Below are 18,762 nucleotides of genomic sequence, written 5' to 3' on the forward strand. Positions count from 1 at the left end.
TGAAGATCTCACGGCAACTGTCAGAGTTAATGCAATAGAAAAACGTATGCCTAGAGGTTCCTGTTCTGTAAGGCATGAAGAGTGATTACTGCAGAACTTCAAATCAATTCAAAGAATTATTAGAATAAGAATAATGGGAAATTGCTCTAGTGAGTAAAGAGCAAAAGAGGGAAGACACATCCATCTTGGTGCTGTTGCTCTTCAGTTTGGCTTCACATACAATGGAGAAACACTTGGGAGTCTAAGTAACTTAACTTTGAATATTAGACCAGAAACTCTGAACCCACAATGGGGCTCTAACTGGTCACTTTCACATGAGCCAACATGCACAGAGGCAAAAGTGAAATGTGCCACTGATCACGCCTACATGTGCTCCTGCTTTTCTATCACTGTCACCCCTACTTTTCCCAACCAGCTGTTTATATTACTGATCTACATGAGTCCATGGTACCGACCGTGGGGCTTCAACTGGGATTAGGAAAATATGCTGAATTTCTTACAATCACAGTACGAAGCTAGAGCAGGATCTATTATCGTTATCTAATAGTAACCTAGAGAATAACTCCTTTCTCCATTAGGAGAAACTAATGAACTAATAATCCCCTATGATCTATAGGATTAGCCACTGCCTGCAGTAAATAAACCCTTGATCATCCTACATTTTCTCATTGATCAAATGGTGACAATTTATCTGGAAATACAGTTAGTTCCCTTGTCTTTCATCTTACTATTGCTCTAGCTGACATGTGGGAACTCACATAACTGGATGTCCATCTTATTTGTTGATGCAGTGCATGATGCAGGACCCCAACAACGGGTTTGGTGTTAAGATACAAAGAAAAGCCAGGATCCACTGTGAGACTATCCAGTGTGCCCATGGACAAACCAAAAACTATGATGTCAAGAAATGAAATAAGCTCATGGGAGGAAGGCCATACACATGCACCAAGAACGAGCTGGGACAAAGGTAGCTTCTGCCGTCTCTCATAAGAATGCTTCCATTTATTGCCACAAAGCATGGGCTTTCCTGGGAGAGGAAAAAGAAGGAAGCCACGTCAGGAGAGAGCTGGGATATTAGAAAGCTTGGGTGAAATAAAGCTTTGATATATTTAACTGGTAAGCCTCATGGACATCATTATGTCATTAATTTATATATTCAATGAATATTTATTAAGCACATATATTATACACTGCTCTAAGTGCTTGGATAAAACAGTGAACCAGTCAACAATCTTTGCCCTGAGCTTACATACTAATTGGCAGTGGACAATAAACACAACAAATGAATAAATTATGGAGTATATCAGAAGGTAATTAATTCTTAGGGGGGAAATCATCAGGTAAGGAAGGTGGGAATGATAGGATTTGAAATCCTAAACATAGTGGTCATAGAAGCATCATGAGGTGATGGTATTCAAAAGCTTGAAGAAACAATCCCTGCAGAAATCTGAGGGGAGTATTTCAGGCAGACTGAAGAGTCCATGCAAAGGCCTAGAGGTCCGAGTGAGTCTTTGTATTCAATGTAGAGTAAGGGCAGGGCTGGAACTAGCTTGAGGTGAGTGGACCACTCAGGAGAAAAAAATTAAGGGAATATTAAAAATGCAGTAATTAAAATGTTTAATATTTTAATGCAATATTTAAAAAAATAAGGTCGACGCAAAAAAAATCCATACTGACCAAAATATCAAAATTTTAAGTAAGACAGGATCTGACTCTTCCCTTAAACAACCCCTCTTCATTCTCCTAGTTTTGTAAAATTTATTTACAAACACAGGTGGCCAGTCCATGGGTCACAGTATGCCAACTTTATCTCATTACTATTGCATTTATTATTTGTCCTGATTACTGAGTGCTTTAGCAACCCTTCAGTTTTGCACTTGAGTGCCACACTTGCCTCGTGCTGGTCCCCACCCTGCAAAGGAGGCCAGCATGGCTGCAGGGAGCAAGCAAAGGGACAGCAGGAGGAGGAGGAGAGGCTGGAAGGGCTTCTGGAACCACATCTCATGGGGCCATGAGCCATTTTAAGGACTCTGTCTTTCATTGAAGTGAAATGCACCCCCACAGGAGGATTTTAAACAGAAAAGCCACTTGATCTCCACCTACATGTTTCAGATGATGAATGAAAGGAGGAGAAACAAGGAGAATGATTAGGAGGATGTTCCTAACAATCCAGATGGGAGACAACGGTGGCTCAGACCAGAGTGCTTTCATGAAGTAGTAACAAGTGGTCAGATTCTGGACATATTTTGGAGGTAGACCTGACATGCTTTGTGTAGTATTGGACAGGTGGCATGAGGTGGGAAGAAAGAACAATTCCAGTACTTTCACCAGATGACCCAGAAAGATGGAGCAGCCATTATCCAAGAAATGCTGTGTGTGAGGCCTGGGGGAGTGAGCCATGCCTTTAGTTTTGAACATTTTAGGTTTGAGGTCTGTGTTAGCTGACCAAAGACATCTGTGAGCAGGTGACATATGAGTATGAAGTTGTGGTACAGATTTCATCTATAAATACAAATATGGACATCAACTTGAAATATGAATAACTTCTTCCCCTCCTCTACTGGTAGATACTGAAACCATTCTTCTGTGAACTAGAAGTGAGAAACACTTGATAGAAAGTCCATCTCTTCATGAGATAGGACTATGTTAATGTCTATTTTTCCAAGGTTCTTCAGTGGCCTAGGAGTTTGTTTAGAAACAAAAGAACCTAGATTCTGTAATATGAAATACCTTTGATGGAATCTCTGTTTCCATGGAAGCTTTACTTCTTAGCATTTTTTTTTTTCATTTTAAAGACTGGCAATGTGTTTTAAACTAGAGATGTGTTTTAAACTAGAGACTTCCCAAAACCTTCATGACATTTTCTGCCAATAGGTAACATGCTAATAGAATTACAATGGAACTAAACATTACTGGGGAAACACTGGAAAGAAAGAGAGAAAAAACTCTTCCCTGAGTTATGTATTTAACATAAAGGTCTACCATTTCATATTGGTCTCCAATAAATTGTAATAAATTTTTCAGCCCATCTGAGTGTTTTATGATTATACAAATATGGCCACTTATGTCAGCTGATTTTCAAAGTTAGGTTACCGTTTCAAAGTGTAAAAATCACATAGGCTAACGTGACAAGTTCCTGTGGCAAAACACCTAAGTAGCCTCTCTGGGCTAAGGTGAATTATTTGAACTACTCTTTCATGACCAGGTCTAGTGTTTTGACTTCTAATAAGCAACAAGAGTGTGTGTAGCAAACCACCCATGCTACTTGTTAAATTTAAACCTACATAAGGACAAAGTCCCCCTGACAAAAATGATCAGCTCCTGTCCTGGTAAGATTCAAGACCAAGGATCACCACTTTGAGCTTTTAGCTTAGCTTTTCAAAACTGAATCACATTCACTATAGTGTGGTTTATGGTTCTGTGCAGTTCGATCATCTTTTTATTAATTAATGCCATTTGCCCTTGTTTTGTTTCATTGATTAAAGTAAGAACCTAACTGTCGGTATCAGATGAAAAGAGCAGTCTTCGTTGTTCTATTTCACTCAAAAATAGAAATACATTGTTTCTCTACTAGGAAGTTCTGCCATAGAAAAAATGTTAGGTTTTTCTAATTAAACTTTTCAATAGAAAGGCATAGTTTCTAACCAAATCCATATTATTCTGTAATTTCATATCCTATTCAGTTGTCCTTATAGTTGCACTTTAAGTGTTAAAACATATTTTACTCTTCTCTATATTATTGTTCTGGATTTTATAAAGTAATAAAAATACAACAAAATATAATAAAGAGAATGTGGAATACACAAAGAACATATTAAATGTTTATTTAATCAGACATGTATTTTAAATACTTGATGAAATCAATAAATATTTTATCATGCCAAGGTTCTATCATTTCTCTAGTACTGCTCTGAAAAGACTACTATTTTAAGAAAAGTGAGTTGGCTTAGAGAGATAAGAAATGCTTTTACTCCTTCAATCCTCTTTCAAGTCATGTGAATTTTCATTTTGAGGTTTTAGGGAACTACTTGCTTAGGATATGAACCCTGCATTGCTGAGGGATCAGGTTGGAGAAAGGCAACCTAAAATTTTGATTTTATCAAAATGTATTGCAGACATAGCTAAGAGTAATGCTGACTTTGAGCAATGGATTTTAAAACATTTACTTCTCAAAGTCTTCTTAAACCATGAAGATAGCCAGTGTTACTTAATAAGATAAAAATTAAATATTCCCTAACCCAAGTCAAAACAGAAAACAAAAAGCCTAACTTAGGAAACCATTAAAAACCAACAAAATTAGACTTGTAAACATGCTAGTAAAACATATGCTAAACTGTTTTTTAAAGACATACTGAATATTCATCGAATTATAATTCATGATTTTAATTTCTACAATAACTACATTAAAAACAAGAAAATAAGGGAACAACAGATCATAAGCTGGTCTTTTGAATTAAGAAGGCATAAGCATAAGATAATAATAACAATACAGTACAAATCATCAACCAGACTCTAAGAGCTATTTTGGGAGAATATTTTCTATGAGAAGCAGTTGGAGTTGAGATAGACGCAAAGACTCAATGAAACTCAAATGTAAATGATAAAACCGTGGACAAAAGCCTTGAAGGAAAACGCTTTCCCCATTGAGGGATGATTTGTACTGGCCTCCAGGTGTAATATTATGTGCACTGATGAGCCGATCAACAGAACAGAACTTCTACCCAGCTGTAATCAAGAGTGATTGATGGTTGGGACAAAAAAGTTGATTATCATGACAAGTTCGCTGATGCAGAGAAAATAAGCTCTGCTTGGGAAATGGATAAAACCTGTTCAGAGACTTACCTTCTGAAACCTTATCTTTGAGGGAATTTAAAAGGAGGTTTAAAGTTACAGATGAAACTGATATGCTGATAAACGTGATAAGAATAAATTTGCCATCCGCCCATATCTAGAGATTTCCTGTATTAGGAATTTAAAAGCTCATTTAGGCCCAATAAAAAGTAAACCACATGTGCTCAATGTTACCTGTGTGATTCTTAAAAGCAATCTCTCTGCTTCTCAAAGTATCCCTGAAAATCGCATATGGACACAGGGAATTAAACTTTCACAGCACACCATGCCTCCATTTGCCCTCCTCAGCTCTGTTCTCGCTAGGAATGAGTTCCCCAAATGGCTGCAACCTTTACCACTATCAGATTCAATTAACATCAAAACATAGATTTGGACTGAGACAACAGACTCCAGAGGCAGTATTTTGCATTTAAAATGAGGTTTGGCAGCTTGGAAAAGGTGAATCTGGGCCAGAATGTTGGGTGTTAAGTACAGTGTTCTAAAACAGTAGCTGGGTTATGCAAAGAGCCATAGAATATGAAGGAATACAGGCATCTTTTCAAGTTCTGGTTCAATGTCACAGAAGAAATTCCAGCACTATAATCCAAATGTAATGTGCAAAGCATTGCATGCCTGGTACAATTTCAGTACCCTTAAGCCCACTGCAAATCCAAATAACCACTCCTACACTAGTCACCATAGGAAATATTTAGTGTGAAAAAGGTAAAAGGAATGGGTAGGTTCATTTCATCTACATAGAGATCATTGGCCATGAGGACCCTTGAGAAAGGAAATGTATTTCAACACAATTACTTTACTTGATACAAAGAATACGACGCAGCAACAGAGAAAGAGAATAGTGACTATTAAGAAAGATAGGACACAAAGGGTCACAAAAAAACAAACTGACACAAGAACAGGCACTAATATGAATTACCTTGTGTTCAAATTCCTTTGCTCCTCTGCCCAGGAACAAATCCCTCTACTGTCCTAGTTTCCAGAGCTATGGGGAAAACTGATGATTTATTAAATGCTGAAGGAAGCTTTGCTGAAATACAACAAAAAGGACAAGGGGCCTGATAAACAGGGACTACTGTGCATGGAAAGGGATGAACAGATTTTATTTTTGAGACTTTCAGTTGTCAGTGATCATTCATCCAATTTCTACATTTGGTTTCTACAAGTATTGTTAGTGCCTTAGTAATACTTTGAGATGTGTATATAGTTGTAAAAAAAGATAGAGAACAGTTAATGAAGTTTATATTATGTGTACCAAGCAATATCTGGACACCTGGGTTTTACTGAGGATTTTATTCCATGGCTAATAAATATTTCATTAGACAGTGATGAGTTTGCTGGTGGGATCTGAAATATTCACAGTATAATAATAAAATTAAAGTTGGGGATTTTCGATGATACTGATTTTTTGGTTTTGGGGAACAAACTAAAATTCAGAGGTGGCTATAAGGCAAGCTTTCAAACTCATGTGAATTTGTTCTATGTTCTGCTCAAGTCTAATTCCACTTATTCAATCCTCTTTCAAGTCATGTGAATTTTCATTTTGAGGTTTTAGAGAACTACTTGCTTAGGATATGAATCCTGTATTGTTGAGGCATCAGGTTGGAGAAAGACAACCTAAAATTTTGATTTTATCAAAATGTAGCAATTCTTTTAAATGCCTTAGTGAAGCTGAAACTTACGTGATTGTAGAGATTCCTGTGACTACTTTCATTTTCTTGTTAAAGCAATAAGAAAAATATCTGTGATCTTGAGCACTTCATCCACTTTTAATTCTACATTTATTGGGTGATACCTAAGACTTGTAGACCTTCCCTCACATTAACAGGCTTCTTGCCTCCGTTCTTGAGACACCTGGATAACTTGGTTCATTTAACTGGAAATGAACCTCTGGCTTCACACTGTACCCTTCATTTTACATTCTGCCCTTTCCTGCTCTGCCGATGCTTATCTTGCCTCTCAAACTCTTTGCTTTCAAAAGTTAGCATGTGATGAAACAGACTGAGCACAGATTCTCTCTTGCCCCCTTCAGAACTTACAATAATATTGCCCTTTAAGTGTTCTCTATTTTGAAATGTGTTTCTATATTCTAGCGATCTGTACTACTAGCAATCTAGCAATGAATCAATCTTGATTAAATTCCGTATTGTGTGTAGAACTTTTGTAACCAATTGTTTTTAGTTGAAAACCATCAGCTGATGCCAAGGTGTGTCTCAAAACTAAATTTCCCTTAGGGCATGTCACCTGATATGATGAATGAAAATACTGCTGGGATTTAAGAGCTTTGTTTCCAGTCCTGTCAGCTGTCTCAACAGCTTAGAGACTTTGAAAAAGTCAACTAATAAACCAATTAACATTCTGGCCTTTGGTTTTCCCATTGATATGATCTATAAAATGGACAGAATGATTGCCTGGACATCTCCTAAGTCTTAATTAATACACAGTTCTCTGAAGTGCTTGAAGTACTCCATAGAAATATAAATACCTCTTACTGAAGATTATGTACACATCTACTTGCCATATCTAAAATTAACTTTCTCTTCCTAGAGAAATAGTCAAATTTTCCATGTCTAGGAGAACTTTACTAAAGTGAATTTCATTATTTTGTTTTTCTTTGTTTATGAAGAGAAGAATCCCAGAGAAGTGGACTCTTTCACAAAGATTTCTCTATTTTCAGTCCCTCACCCTTTGTTCCATCCATGGATGAAACTCTGGAATATCAAAGCCTGATACAGAGTCTTAAACGACTCTATGTCATTTTATTTTAAAAAGCTTGCCAATGAGGCACATTGTTTAAATAGATTCCCGTGCCCCTGACTAGCCCATTTTCTCCAGAAATCTCTAACAACCAGACCCACTTTTTCTTGCTTGATCATTCTGTGCAAGTTCCATCTTCTGAGAATCTCTGGAAAAGCTGGAATTCAAGAGTGGAATTCAATGCCACTCAAGAAGTAGAAGCTAGTGAAGCTGAGGGATGAAATGGGGCCCAAACGCACACTCAGAGTATAAGCACCTCAAAACAGACACCCCTGCCGCTGTTTCAAATGCAGCCACAACCTACAGTCCATCTCCACACCCTCCAGAGCTGGCTCCACACACGACCCCACAGCCCAAATAAACCTCATCAGGCGCCAGACATGTCTCCTTGCTTAGGGAATGGCCCTGCCACAGAACTGCTTTTGAAGAAGAACATGCACCCAGCTGGGCAGGCCAGGTGCTCAGGCCAAAGTTCTCAACAGCTCTGAGTCCTCTGTCTATCGGAGGACAACACTCTCCTAAAAAAGGGAGGTTTGAAAGCTGCCTGAAAATTTAATTTATAACTGGGTCCCCGAAAGATCCTTTGGACTTAGCAGCAGCAATGGACTTAAACAGGTTGAGAGTTTTTAATAAATGCAGCTTTGCCAGGCACAAGTTGTCCCTGTAGTTTTTAAAAGAAGAAAGGTGAAGAGTTATTAGTGGTGAGAACCTCCAATCAACACAGAAATCCATTAAATACAGACGCTTTCAACAGGGTAGATCCCTTCGAGTACTTTTCTTAAAGATGGTTATGTTCAAGCTTCTACATTTCTTATGAAGTAATTTAACATTCAGAGAACACTTGTAACTGAGACGTTCAAAATGGAATTTTTAATTTGGGACAAAATAAAAGCCACATAGGATAGTAGATGCAACAACTTCTCTTTTCCTTTATAAAATTTAAGCATGCTTATAAAGCAGATTTGGAAAATAAAAGTAGAAAGAGTAAATAAAAGAATAGTTCTTCAACTTTAATACAACCACCATTATTAGTTCTTGTTTTCCTCTCCATCTAGGCAGTATTTCCTTTAAACATCAGCCTCTGCAAATAATGTTGATTTAAATGCTTAAATGTGTGCCTTAAGACATGCTATTAAGAAAGTTTAATTATCTAATTTAGCCATTGGTAGGAAAAAAATATACCTATTAGCATCTCCTTTATTATATTGCCACATCTGGTGGTTCAAGTTATGACAGAGCTATGAATTAAAGTTGGATATATTGTTCAGTTTCACTACATTGCTAGGAATGTGAGTGACGCCAATGCAGAGGACTTATGAGTGCTCATGGGTAAGCCTAGCCCTCACTGTGCATGACTTCACAGAACAGATCAGACAACATCATCTCAGTGCCATGAGGGAAGGGGCCCCTCAGGCCGTCTCTCTGGGCGACAGCCTGACTGGACAAAAAGAGCACAGTTCTCCATCCTTCCATTTTGTAGGGCCCACTGGAACCTCTGGATGGACTTGCTGCTCCACCTGAACCAGACGAGGCAGAAACAGCCAAGACGTGATCCTGTGTGGCCAGCAACTGGCAGGGAGCCATGGATAAGTCTTCTGCCCTTTCCACACCTTTGTTTCCATGCATGAAATGAGTCCAAGTTTTCTTCTGTCTCTAATATTTTATGAAATGCTCTTTGGAAGTTAACCACAGTGACTCTTAGATGCTATTTTATGATTCCCTAGTTTGGGGCCTGAGATCTTATTTCCCACTCTGTAAATAGTCATTGTATAATCATTCTTTTAATAATAATTCATTTAATAATCCTACATTATGCTGACTCGGCTATAAATTGTCTCTCAAAGGCATATTTACTAACTTGTCCAGACTAATGATAATTCATGCTTATTTTAAGGTGCTGATAAAATAATTGGACAAATTAAAACCTCTCAGTTTTTAATGGGAAACTTTTTTGTAAAACCCTGTGTATATTTCATATAAATGTGTAGAAGAGTTTTTTCAAAGAAAAGGGTAAAAAAATGAAAAAGCAACTGATTTAATGTGCATTCAACATAATGTGCCATTTACAAAGGTAAAAAATGGAAAATGTGCTCTACAGGAAACAGGTATGGTGTAACACAGAACTACAGAGTTTATAAGATGAAGGGTTAAAAAATAAATAAAAGCTTAGAGGGAAAGGAAATTGAATTCTCATGATGCAAGGATGAAAAGAACTACAAACTATTATTTTCTTTGGAAGGGGAAGAAGCTTTGAAATGAAAAAAGGTTCATAAGGCAGAAATACCTGCCTATGTGACAGAGGATTCAACCAAACATACAAGTGAATTACAGTGCTACTTTTCCTAAATAATTCTAGGTTTAAGAATGGAAATAGGAAGGTAAATTCCAGATTTACCTGGGAATAACAAAGAGGCAGTTGTATTAGGATTATAAAGCCTTTTTAGGGATTAAAATGATCCAATATTTTATTTTCTCTTTACTTAGATGTTATTTTCTTACATAGGGATGAATGGATGATAAATATAATTGATCTTGGCATTCAGTATTAAATATTTCAGAAAATTGGTATTTATGGACATGATCAGTCAATAAGTAAACAGATCTAATATTTCCAGTACATTAGTTTCCATATTGACATAAAACTGTTACAGAGACATTTAAAATATCTCTAAAGTTTTCACTCCTGTATTTCAATTTTGCAATAATTACATTTTGTTTGTAAACCATAGTTAAAATGTTGCTAGGTCATTTATAAACTCAGTAACATTGGGTCTTTCTATTTTAAAAAAAACTGCAATTTTAAACATTAGCACTACATAACGAACTTATATGCAAGGTTCAAGATAAGGAAAAATGTAAGGGCAGTGAATTCACATTTGTCCAGTTTATATAGAACAACAAAACTGGACTGGGGCCATTCTCTGATAAATTCAAGTGGTCATGATGTTCAGTTCAAACCTAAGTCAAACACCTAAATGAGTATCTGTGGTGGGCAGAATAATATTTAGGCCCTGATCCCTGGAAACTATAAAGAGTTTACATTACATGACAAAGGGGGATTAGGATAGCAGATGGAATTAGGTTGGTAATCAACTGACTTTAAAATAGAGAAATGATCCTGGATTGTTGAGGTGGGCACCCTCTGATCACAAGGGGCCTGAAAGAAGGACTTGGTTGGCCATTGCTGGCTTTGCAGATGGAGTGGAAGGTGGTAGATAGAAGAGAAAGGCAAGGACTAAATTCTCTCCTGGAGCCTTCATGAGGAACAACCCTGCAGAAACCTTGGTGTTGGCCCAGTGAAACCCCCTGCTGACTTCTCCCCTCCAGAAGTACAGAATAATACATCTGTGTTCTTTTAAACCACTGCATTGGTGGGGATTTTACAGGAGAACCATCTAGAGAATGGGCAATTCTCTGTGACCCAGCCCGGTTAGTCTAAGTCCCCCAAATACTTCAACCATTTCATTTCACCACATGCCAGACACACCTTAAAGTGAAGTTGTGAGAATGAGAAGCATTCATCACTAACAAATGTATACAAATCCCTACGTCACTGTGAAACTTCATTGGCAAAAAAATAAATTGCTGTTCTCTGTCACCAAGAAAATAAGATTATGTTTTAGAAAAGTATATAAATGTTCTTTATTACGTTCTTTATGCAAACATTGATCATAGATGTAAATACGTTTCCAAAAATATTCCTGACAATATTTCTAAAGTCTTCAAACATGACTTTGATACCCATTTAAGATTATAAATACTCAAAAGAGAACCAAAAAAAGAGGAACTGCCTTGAAATGGTGAGTGACCATTACTAGGAATACGGACCAACAGACCTAGTGTGGATGTGAGCACAGTTGCTTACATTACGAGTTCGAAGTCGCTTTCTAATTCAGTTTATAGGAATTGGTAGAGAGGAAAATATTGACAGTGAAATTGTTTGCAAGAGGGGATATTTGAAATAGCCCCATTAGATGTAAGAAGCTGGCAACATGGGTCCTGGGAGACTTTTGCACCGTTATGTGATAAATTCCAAAGGGAAGCATCAATTCCGCTTAAGAAGAAAAGGAACCAAGAAGGGCCTGCCTGAAATAAGTTAGAGAACACTGTGCTTGTCTGTTGAGTGTGCAGAAATGGTCACAACTGCAGCTACTGAGTTCAGAACTCTTATTTACATATGGGGAAGAGGCTTCTTTATGTTTTTTAATGACAGCTGGATGAGACTATTATGTAACATTCATCACTTGAAATTTTTTTGTTAATTCAACTATAGTAAATTTATTAAAATTTAAATCAAGGCACTCAGTATTAAAAAACAAACCACCAAACAAAACAGAAAAACAAAAAGCGCCCCTTCAAATAGAATGCTGTATGTTCAGTGTTATTTTTTCTTTTTTTTAAGAGCAGCAAATACTATTTAGGGCTATTCAGGCACTCTACACTTCTCTTGTAGAAGCCAACAGAAGGGATGTTATAAGAGTACTTGATTATTTTATTAGTAGGTATGAGCTTCTAAGACAGTAGCATTCCTTATGAAAATGAAAGTGTTCTTTATTTATGCCACATCTCTTTCCTGTGCCCAATTATCTCATATGCTATCCCCATCACCAGAGCACCAGGGGGACCTACTTGCTTAGGGAGATGGAATTCTAACATTATCCAGAAACCAGATCTGTTTGATCATCTCCACATCATCAGCTTAGGGCAGGATAATGGCCCTTTGGAAGGGCCGTTTTGATAGGATGGGGTCCTCTGCCTGCCTAGGTATCAGGGTGCTCAATTCCTACTTCTTCCAAACCAAGATTCCCTTTCTTTTCTGTATCTCTCAGGATCAACTCCACACAAAGCAGGATGGGAGTATTTTTTCACAAGCCAAAATTAGCTTCCCTGGGATGAATCCAAAGTGCACTCTGATCCTTAGAAAAACGTATGAAAAATGTGACTAATTGTGAATAATCTGCAAAGCACTGGTCCAGTTCACAAATGTCTCCCTTCTGTCATGTTCTCCACTTGTTTTATTTGCTATGGGCTTGAGTGCCTGAGGATTTTAGGACTCACTGCTAAATGCTAATACTTCTAGGACAGTAATTTGAGAGCTATAACACATATAATTAAGGACACAGAGGTTGTTCTGGAAGTGAGGACCACCAGGGCAGGCAAAGAGAATTTATAAACCCCAAATCCAGGCCTTGAAATATAATTTGGAACCTACCTTATTTCAGAGGTGTAATTTATTAAAAGCCTTATAGTTGCTCACTTGTATGACCTAAATTTAGCATTCCCGAGAAACTAAAATAAAAAAAACCCATTAAACTGCAAGCATATAAGATTATGTATGTGTGATTTCCCAGAGTAAACAACCAAACATAGTAAGCTCCAAAATTAAAGCACATGAGGAGTTAAAATATTATCTTTGAATATTGACATGCTCAGTTATTGGAGAAAAGAAATCTGTTCTGCAAGATTAGAACAGCTTAATACTTTTTTTTTTTTTAGTGAATACTAAATGATAAACTTACATCGGAATTAAATCTCAACTGGCAAATGTTGCACGATATGATTTGTTTTCTTCGATGAGGAAGAGGAACCCCGAATGTATGATTTATTACAGCTTTCTGAATCGGGTCCATCTGCAATGAGAAAAAAATAAAACAAACAGAAATAAAGCTTGTCAGTTCCTTTGGAATGTTGCCTGTTTCATTAAAGAGCCAATCCATACAGCTTCAATCTACTGCACACATTATAAAAACCATTTTTATTCTATGAAATGGCATTTCTACTTTCTTGGCTAATAGACAGTAAGCTTGAAGCTCAGTATGATAAGGAAATGATATATGTGCCCATTAGAGTCTGCATACTAACTGCTTTTCTCATTTAGAATCAACAATTGTCTCCATTTGATAATCTTAAAATATAATTAAAGGGTTTATCAAAGCAAGCTATTGGAAATGCCAGCAATCTTATTCAGAAGTATGTCTGTACATGCCCTTAAATGGACTTCAAAATAGACTTGGTTAGATGAGCAGCTCTGAAAGTAAAGTATGAACCATTATGCAACATAAAGATACCTACATTTGGTATCTTTTCTACCTTAAGAATATATTATACAAAATCCTGCTTTCCAAGAAGTCAAACATCAGAGCTATCAATTCATTTGACAATCATTGATTGACTACCTACCACATAATGTTATTTTACGGACTTATTATTTGAGATTCAGAGAATTTGGGCTACATGTCAATTCTCTCTCTCTACCCCATATTCGCAGGAAAAGTGACACCAAAACATGTCAGCAATCCAGCTCTGAAAAATCTTAATGTCTACTCTCCAAGCTCAGTCTGATGGTCTGCATCAGTGGTTCTTAACTGTTAAAATTTTTGACCTGTTTCTTAATAGTTGGGTAACACCCTCTTTGCTTATCTATGTTTATCTGTTAGGGTTGGGGTGAGGTTTAAAAGAGGTAATTCATGAAATTTTTTTAGCACAGTCAGTGCTGGGCACATTAAGGAGTCAATAAATGTTGGCTTTTACATTTTCTGTCTTGCAGGACATTAGAAGATCAAGGTTATATGAACCTCATACTCTTAATAGTCATTGTCAGCACACTATTCATTTCTCATATGGCCAAAAAACATTGCAATATGACTTAAATGTTACATATATAGCCCTGACTTATGATGAATGCCTGCAAACTTTGCAACTCTTTAATTGTCATCACATACAAAGTTCTTATGAGATTCCTCACAATGGGTTGAAATAGCTCGGATATGATTTGACACAGACACAAGAAAGCTAAGAATGTCTGTGAGTTGATGCTCTTTCATCTCCTGTGATACACTGTAGGTTATTTACCCTAAGTAAACATTTATTAAGTGCCTTGTATATGCTAAGCACTAGGCTAAGCGACTTATATATTAAACAGTTACAATGATCAAGAAGAACTCATGGATGTAATTATTTTTATCTTTTACTCTACTTTAAATTTTTTCTTTGATGTTAATCCCTGCCTGGATTCTCAATGAAAGTCTACTATCTCATTATTTTTCTGGTCACTTCCAGGTATTAACAAATTCTAGAGCCCTCTTCCCCCTTGCTAGTGAATTCTACTATACTTCCTTTTTAACCAGTTTTATTTAGGCATAATTTACATAAATAAAATTTACCAATGTTAAGTGTAGAATTTGATGACACTTAACAAATATATATAGTAATACTGTTTATCACATAAAACATTTCCCTTATCTGGAAGAGGTTCCTCCTGACCCCTCTGTGGTGCCTCCCACCCCAGTCTCTGAACCCACTGATTTTTTCCTTTTCTCAAAGTTTGTATAAATAGAATCATGCAGTATGTGGTCTTTTGTGTCTGGTATTTACCTACATTGTTACATGTATCTGTAGCTTATTGCTTTTTCATTACTGAATAGTGTTTCTTTGTGTGGATGTACCAACATGTGTTCATCCATCTGTCAGTTGATGAACATTTGAATTGTTTCCAGTAAATTGTATATTCTTCAAATCTTACTATACAAAGTTCATTCCTCATTTCAGTTTATCATCCTAACCCAAACATTAAAATTTACTTAAAGATTATTCTTTTCCTTAGCTTGGAACTATTATCAGAAAATAGTATGAAAGGAGATGATACAGGATTCTCTCTCTCTCTCTATGCAAGACCCCCACCACAACTAAGCTCCACACCTTCCTCAACCCCGTCTTGCCCCTATGACCTCAGAACCAAAATGGACAAGCACAGAGCTTGAGGAGCCAGCAGCCACACAAATGCATGAATCTGGGCTGCTTCGGTAGCCTTCATTTGGCTTCCTGGGGTCACTCTTACACTGCTTTAAACATGCCATTACAATGCTTCTCTGACAACAACACAGAGATCACTGGAGGATAATTTCTCTTTCAGCCAATAGCTAAAGAAAAATTAAAAGCAGAAAGAGGTCACTGACTTAGAAGTGGTTGTCGCATTATGTTATATTGAACTTGATTGGTGCATAAATGGGGCCCATTTCTATCAGGGGATAAGGTGAATTATGCCTATAACCTATTTAGAAATATTGAACTTCTCTTATAATGATGCTGTGAAATAAAAATGAACTATACTTTTATATTAAAGATTCTTGCTGCAAATGCTAAGTGATGAGTTACTATCATATATTGGTGAGCAGCTTATTATTTTAGTCTTTTAGTAATACTGTGGAAACAGTGGCTACATGCAATCCATATCTGCGTAGGACGTATTTTGGAACTAGATACTTCATGCAAATGTGGTATATTCTCTACCTTTCATTCTTATGTTTGAATGATGTTCTGGTCACTGTGACTATAAAGTCAAATTTTAAAATGCAAAGTAGTGTATACTTCTTCAGAGACAATTTTACTTTCCAGTATACTTAGGGAAAAAAAAACCTAACTGGATTATGTTTTAAAGATGTATTTTACAAACTACAGTTACATCAACAAAAGTAATTATCTTTTATCATTTTAGGTATCTAGTAAATAAAATAAGTTTAATGCCATTACTAATGAACATAAAGCATATTCACCTTTCTAACAGATGCATCTGTAAATATATGTAAAACCATTTATGACAAGGCATCATGCAAAAGGAAAATCTAAATAGCTGTTAAATATTTATTTCTGTTGTTAAATAGTTAATCAAATGATACCACATGGTATGTAACTAAAAGTTGCATCTACTTTCACTCAGGGAACATGCACCCAGCCACTTTGATCATTTTGTCTAAACATACCATTATTTATGATTACAATCTAACATTTTGCTCAAAAATAAAGTCATATAGGTTGGTTTTTCCCCATATACCAGTAGGTATGGTTGGTCAAAACAGTCACACTTTCTTATTTGTGTGCATATTATAATTAGGAGTTTTTCCACAAAAGCGGTTTCAAGAGATGCCAGTGTTTGCAGGCAAGAAAAGAAAGCAAGTTCTTGAGTCAAATAAGTCGTAGGAAACTTAGGTACTACAGCTCACAGCACACAATAAAATATTAATGTCCCACAATGAAAATATCTCCTTAGAATAATATATGAGATAATTTAACCAACACTTTTGTTTTTTCTTTGTTTTTAAATTTAGCAACCTTGTTCAATGCATACAGTCTAGAAAACAGCAATCTGGGAAAAGTCATTATAAAAATATGAATAAAATGTAAAGTCTTTAGTATAGACACTAACCTAAAAAAATGTAACACAAAGAAATCAGATTCACAAAAGCTTCAACAGAGTTCATTTAACCTATGCAGACCTGGATTTAAAACTGAAAGATGGTACAATCTGCATGTTATTTTAAGACATATTTATTTAAAACAGGTTATTTTGAAAGTGAATGTTTTCAAAATACGTTATCCAACCTCCCCAAACCAATAATGGCGAAGAATTGTGTGCTAACTATTGCTATACCGCCCCAAACTCTAGACCAAAATTCAATTTCAAACTCAGCCTATGGCTTTATTTAAGGCCAAATGAATATGTTTTTCTTCATTTTGGGCTTGAGGATCTTTGCATTTCTATCTCAGGCCTAGCTATTCCCTCACCTCCCCACTGGGCATTCTGCTAAATTGATTTGTAAATAAGTACACAAGTGACAGCCTGGGTACAGCTGCCGCCACTCAGCTCCCCGGCTCTGGGATGTCTGCTGCATTTTCTGAGGATGGCCCTTAACCCTGAGTTTACATTTCCTGTTTGAAGAGACCACCTCTCTTTTTGTTCCTATTATGATCATGGCTTTCAGTTTTGAAATCAAAGAATAAGAACTTAAATGCCAGGAAGTTTATAAGTCCAGAAATATAAAGGTTGTCTCTTCCAGCTGATATTTCTATACAACAATGGCCAGGGACGATGACTGTGAAGGTTACACTTACGGGCACTTAATGCTTTATTTTTTAATGTTTATAAGCATTATTCCTATCCTAACAACTTACTGAGGAGCTCTTGTTTCCCCACTGCCTAGTTCACACAGCTAGTAAGTGGTAGAGACAGTGAGACCCACAGCCTCCCACTCTGGCCCCCTGCCTCTCTCAGGTACCACAATCAAGCTTTGTGATACCCATTGTCCTGGATAGTTTTGACTGTTAGTTGTAACAGCATAATGTGACGCTCATGGGTTCAGCTTACCAACTATCAATTAGTAAAACTTGAGTTTATGTTATTTATATTCACACATTAGAAAACACTAATTTAAAAAAATACCTAATAATCCTACCCTACAACAGATTTGTCTATTTGTAAAATTTGCAAGTTTTTCTTTTAACTTTTTAAATGGACCTCTAACTTACATATAGAAAAGTACATATATCTTAAGTGTATCATTAGTTATATTTTTTAAACATGTCCAAACTACCATGTTATCACCATCCAATAAATATATAGAACATTTTCAGCATTCTAGAAGGCTCCTAGTCCTGCTTTTGCCTGCTTAATAGCATCCAGTGGTAACCATCATTATTAAATCTATTACATAGATTATTTTTGCCTGTAATTATACCATAAAAATATAATTATATAGTATATATTCTTGTGTTTCTGGCTTCTTTCAGTTAACATTATGTCTGTATTTTTTTCATTTTTCATTGATATGTAGTATTCTATAATATGAACATACCACGATTTCCAATTATACAGTTGGTGGATATTTGGGTTGTTTTTAGTTTGAATCTGTTACACTAAAGCTACTATAAATATTTGTGAGCATGGATATAGCAGTCATTTGTCTGAAGTACATAACTAGGAATTAAATTCCTAGGTGGTAGGATATGCATGGGTTAAGCTTTAATAGGTACTTCACAGCATTTTTCAAAATGGTTGCTGCAGTCGTGCAGTGCAGTTCCGACACTAAGTACGTGGAGTCAGTGTTGTTTCTGCAGGTGAAGGGCACAGCCCCCAACAAATCTGTCCTCCCCCCAGAGTGCACCTGAGGGTTCAAGAGTCCCTCAGACACCTTTGTTTCTGACAAAAGGACCATAAATCATGGGTTACCATGACCCCTGCAGGTTTCATAATCTGCTAGAATGATTAATAGAACTCACAAAAGCAGTATATCTATGCTTACAGTTTTCTTATAAAGCATACACATCAGGACCAGCCAAATGGAGAGCCCCACAGCCAATGGAGAGCCTGCGAGGTTCCTGAGC

At 36.5% G+C, this 18,762-nt stretch overlaps 1 protein-coding gene across 7 annotated transcripts in view; it reads right to left on the bottom strand.

Moving 5' to 3' along the window:
- The window catches only part of ZNF385D (zinc finger protein 385D), a 986,127-nt gene that overhangs the window by 94,296 nt on the left and 873,069 nt on the right, over window positions 1–18,762 (bottom strand). For all 7 annotated transcript variants that reach the window (XM_073223828.1, XM_073223832.1, XM_073223833.1 and 4 more), the window contains one exon: window positions 13,125–13,235. In XM_073223828.1, the coding sequence (XP_073079929.1) occupies window positions 13,125–13,235 (111 nt within the window). The remainder of the gene's footprint in view (window positions 1–13,124; window positions 13,236–18,762) is intronic.

The sequence above is a fragment of the Manis javanica genome, chromosome 15, assembly GCF_040802235.1.
Source record: "Manis javanica isolate MJ-LG chromosome 15, MJ_LKY, whole genome shotgun sequence".
NCBI classification, from domain to species: domain Eukaryota; kingdom Metazoa; phylum Chordata; class Mammalia; order Pholidota; family Manidae; genus Manis; species Manis javanica.